General features: G+C 38.6%; 1 protein-coding gene across 2 annotated transcripts in view; it reads right to left on the bottom strand.

The window, feature by feature from the left end:
• Nucleotides 1-2255: 2255 nt before the first annotated feature.
• Nucleotides 2256-2431, bottom strand: part of cfap77 (cilia and flagella associated protein 77) — an 8629-nt gene continuing 8453 nt past the window's right edge. For both annotated transcript variants that reach the window (XM_044334443.1, XM_044334452.1), the window contains exon 8: nt 2256-2431. This exon is cut by the window's right edge and continues 1 nt beyond it. In XM_044334443.1, the coding sequence (XP_044190378.1) occupies nt 2310-2431 (122 nt within the window). In that variant the 3' untranslated portion in view covers nt 2256-2309.

Genomic DNA, 2431 nt, shown 5'->3' with positions numbered 1-2431 from the left:
TTTCAGCACCACAGACAGAGACAGAGAAGATTTATTAAACTGCTCCTCCTCCAGCTGAGTGTGTGTGTGTGTGTGTGTGTGTGTGTGTGTGTGTGTTTAAATTAGTCTTCCTCCTCCTCCTCCTCCTCCTCTTTTCTCTTGTCTTTGTTTTCATCATCCTTCCTCTCACCTTCTCTTCTCCTCTTCTGTCTCTTCCTCCAAATATTTCTGAACAAATTTGCTTCCCTGAAACTCCTCCAATTTATCATTAATAATCAATATATTAACAGCTAATAAATGGTCAATAACACACTATAATGCAGCTATAAGCAGATATAAGGACATTTTAATTGTTTATTTATATTCAGTATTTATTCTAACTCCTCCTATGAAGACATATTTTATATTATTACAGCTGTGTTTTACTATATTTTCATTCATTGTCTGTTTATACAGCAGCAAACAGGAGTTATATTTGTGGACTGATACATTATTAAACACTTACATCTGCTGAAAGCTGCATTATAGTGAGTTATAAACCATTTATTCACTCTTTATAGATTGATTATTGATGATTGTGTGACTCAGACTGTTGACGCCTCATTTTAACTTCAGCTGAACGTTTTTATCCTTCATCTCGTCAGCGTGTTGGTAAGAGATCCCTTCACACTCAGTCTGGACATGTGAGCGTTTACACCATTTAATCATGACTGGACTTCATCATTTCACAGTAAATTACTCTTTTTATTATTTGTTTTTTTGTGATTTCCTCTGTTCAACTTATTTTAACCTTCATCACATTGTTTTCTGTTTTTTAGTTGTGTTTTATTTGTGTGCCTGATGTTGTTTTTGTCCGTTTTCGTCTGGAACTTTATATGCTGCCTTCCTGCCGGGTCTAATTTGCAAGACCTCAGCTAGCTAAACTGCTTAAATTAAGGTTAAATCAAGTCAAATCAAGGGCGGATTGATGGTTTGTGCTGCTAACGAGGAATAACAATAAATGACAGTATCATCAGCGTAACATGATACAAAGATTTTGATGAGTTTATTTACATAGTATAGAAAGAAGTGAATCAGCACAAATCAATACATGTAGCATCACCCGACTCAACACGTTCTCACTCCCAACTCGTCACATATCTGCGCTCGGTCAGGACGCCCCGTTCAACGCGCAGTATCACTGTTAAAAAATAATGATGTTTTTTGGTGTGACAACGCGGTGGTTAAGGTCTGGTTAGGTTTAGGAAAAGATCATGGTTTGAGTTAAAATAAAAAATAAAATAAAAACAGCGAGGTGGTCTCGAACCGTGCTCTGTGCTGATTTATAAGTTTCTGCCAACATCATTACAAACCATCCACCTCCTAATAAGCTTATATACATGTAATGTGAAGTAACTTACGTCACTTCAGAAATGTGGTCTGTGGTTTGCAGAAACATACAACGCCAACGTTTAATTCTGTCGACCAGGCTGAGATTTGTCACCTTATTTAGACGTCATCGGTCTCATAGCGTCTATTTCAGACGTTGTGGGAGCTCAACAGAAGTCTATCGGACTACCCTGCACGTTAAAAAGTGACGCCATAGTGCCCTGACCAGGCGTCGATATGTGACAAGTTGGGAGTGAGAACGGGCTGCCCTGCTGTACCTAAAGTACAAAATATTAACTGTTTTAGAGCTGCAACAATTAGTTGATTAGTTGTCAATTACTAAATTAATCACCAACTATTTTCATAACTGATTAATCATTCCAGCTTCTTCAATGTGAATATTTCCGGGTTTCTTTAGTCTCTACAACAGTAAACTGACCGTCTTTGTGTTGTGGACACAAGATGACGTTTGAAAACATCATCTTGGACTTTGGGAAACACTGATCCACATTTTTCACCATTTTCTGACATTTTATGGAAGACGACTAATCGACAGATTAATCAATAATGAAAATAATTGTTGGTTGTAGCCCCGTACTGTTATATCTCTTAAATGCTGCTACAAACAGAAAACTTTCACCACAGCAAGTTTGCACAGTTCACTCTTTTTTTGCACATATTAACCTGTTACAGTCAGAATGTCTTTATCAGTATATGTTTATTTTACTTCTTGTTTTTAATAAACTTTAACGGTGATGCAGAGAGACGGCAAAGTAAGAATTTCATTGCATAATGTGACCTGTTGCTCTGAGTCCTTGAATAATAAAGGTCCCGGTATCGAACCCTGAGGCTTCTCCCTCCGATGCATCAAATCAGTGCAAATGGAAGAACAAAAGGCAGAGAAAAGATTTGTTTTCAGCTTTATTGGGTTTCATGTTCACATGTTCAGAGAGCGGTTCGTGTCAGTTCAGACTGTACGTGCCCAGACCCTGATCTCCTCTCCTGGACACGGAGTCCGACTGATGAGCCCTGAAGGCCCGGAGACGAGCCTCCTCGGTCCTGAAGGTGTCGAGAGCAGGAGCGA

The sequence above is a fragment of the Thunnus albacares genome, chromosome 2 (genome assembly GCF_914725855.1).
Source record: "Thunnus albacares chromosome 2, fThuAlb1.1, whole genome shotgun sequence".
NCBI classification, from domain to species: Eukaryota; Metazoa; Chordata; class Actinopteri; order Scombriformes; family Scombridae; genus Thunnus; species Thunnus albacares.
This window is presented reverse-complemented; position numbering and strand designations above follow the sequence as displayed.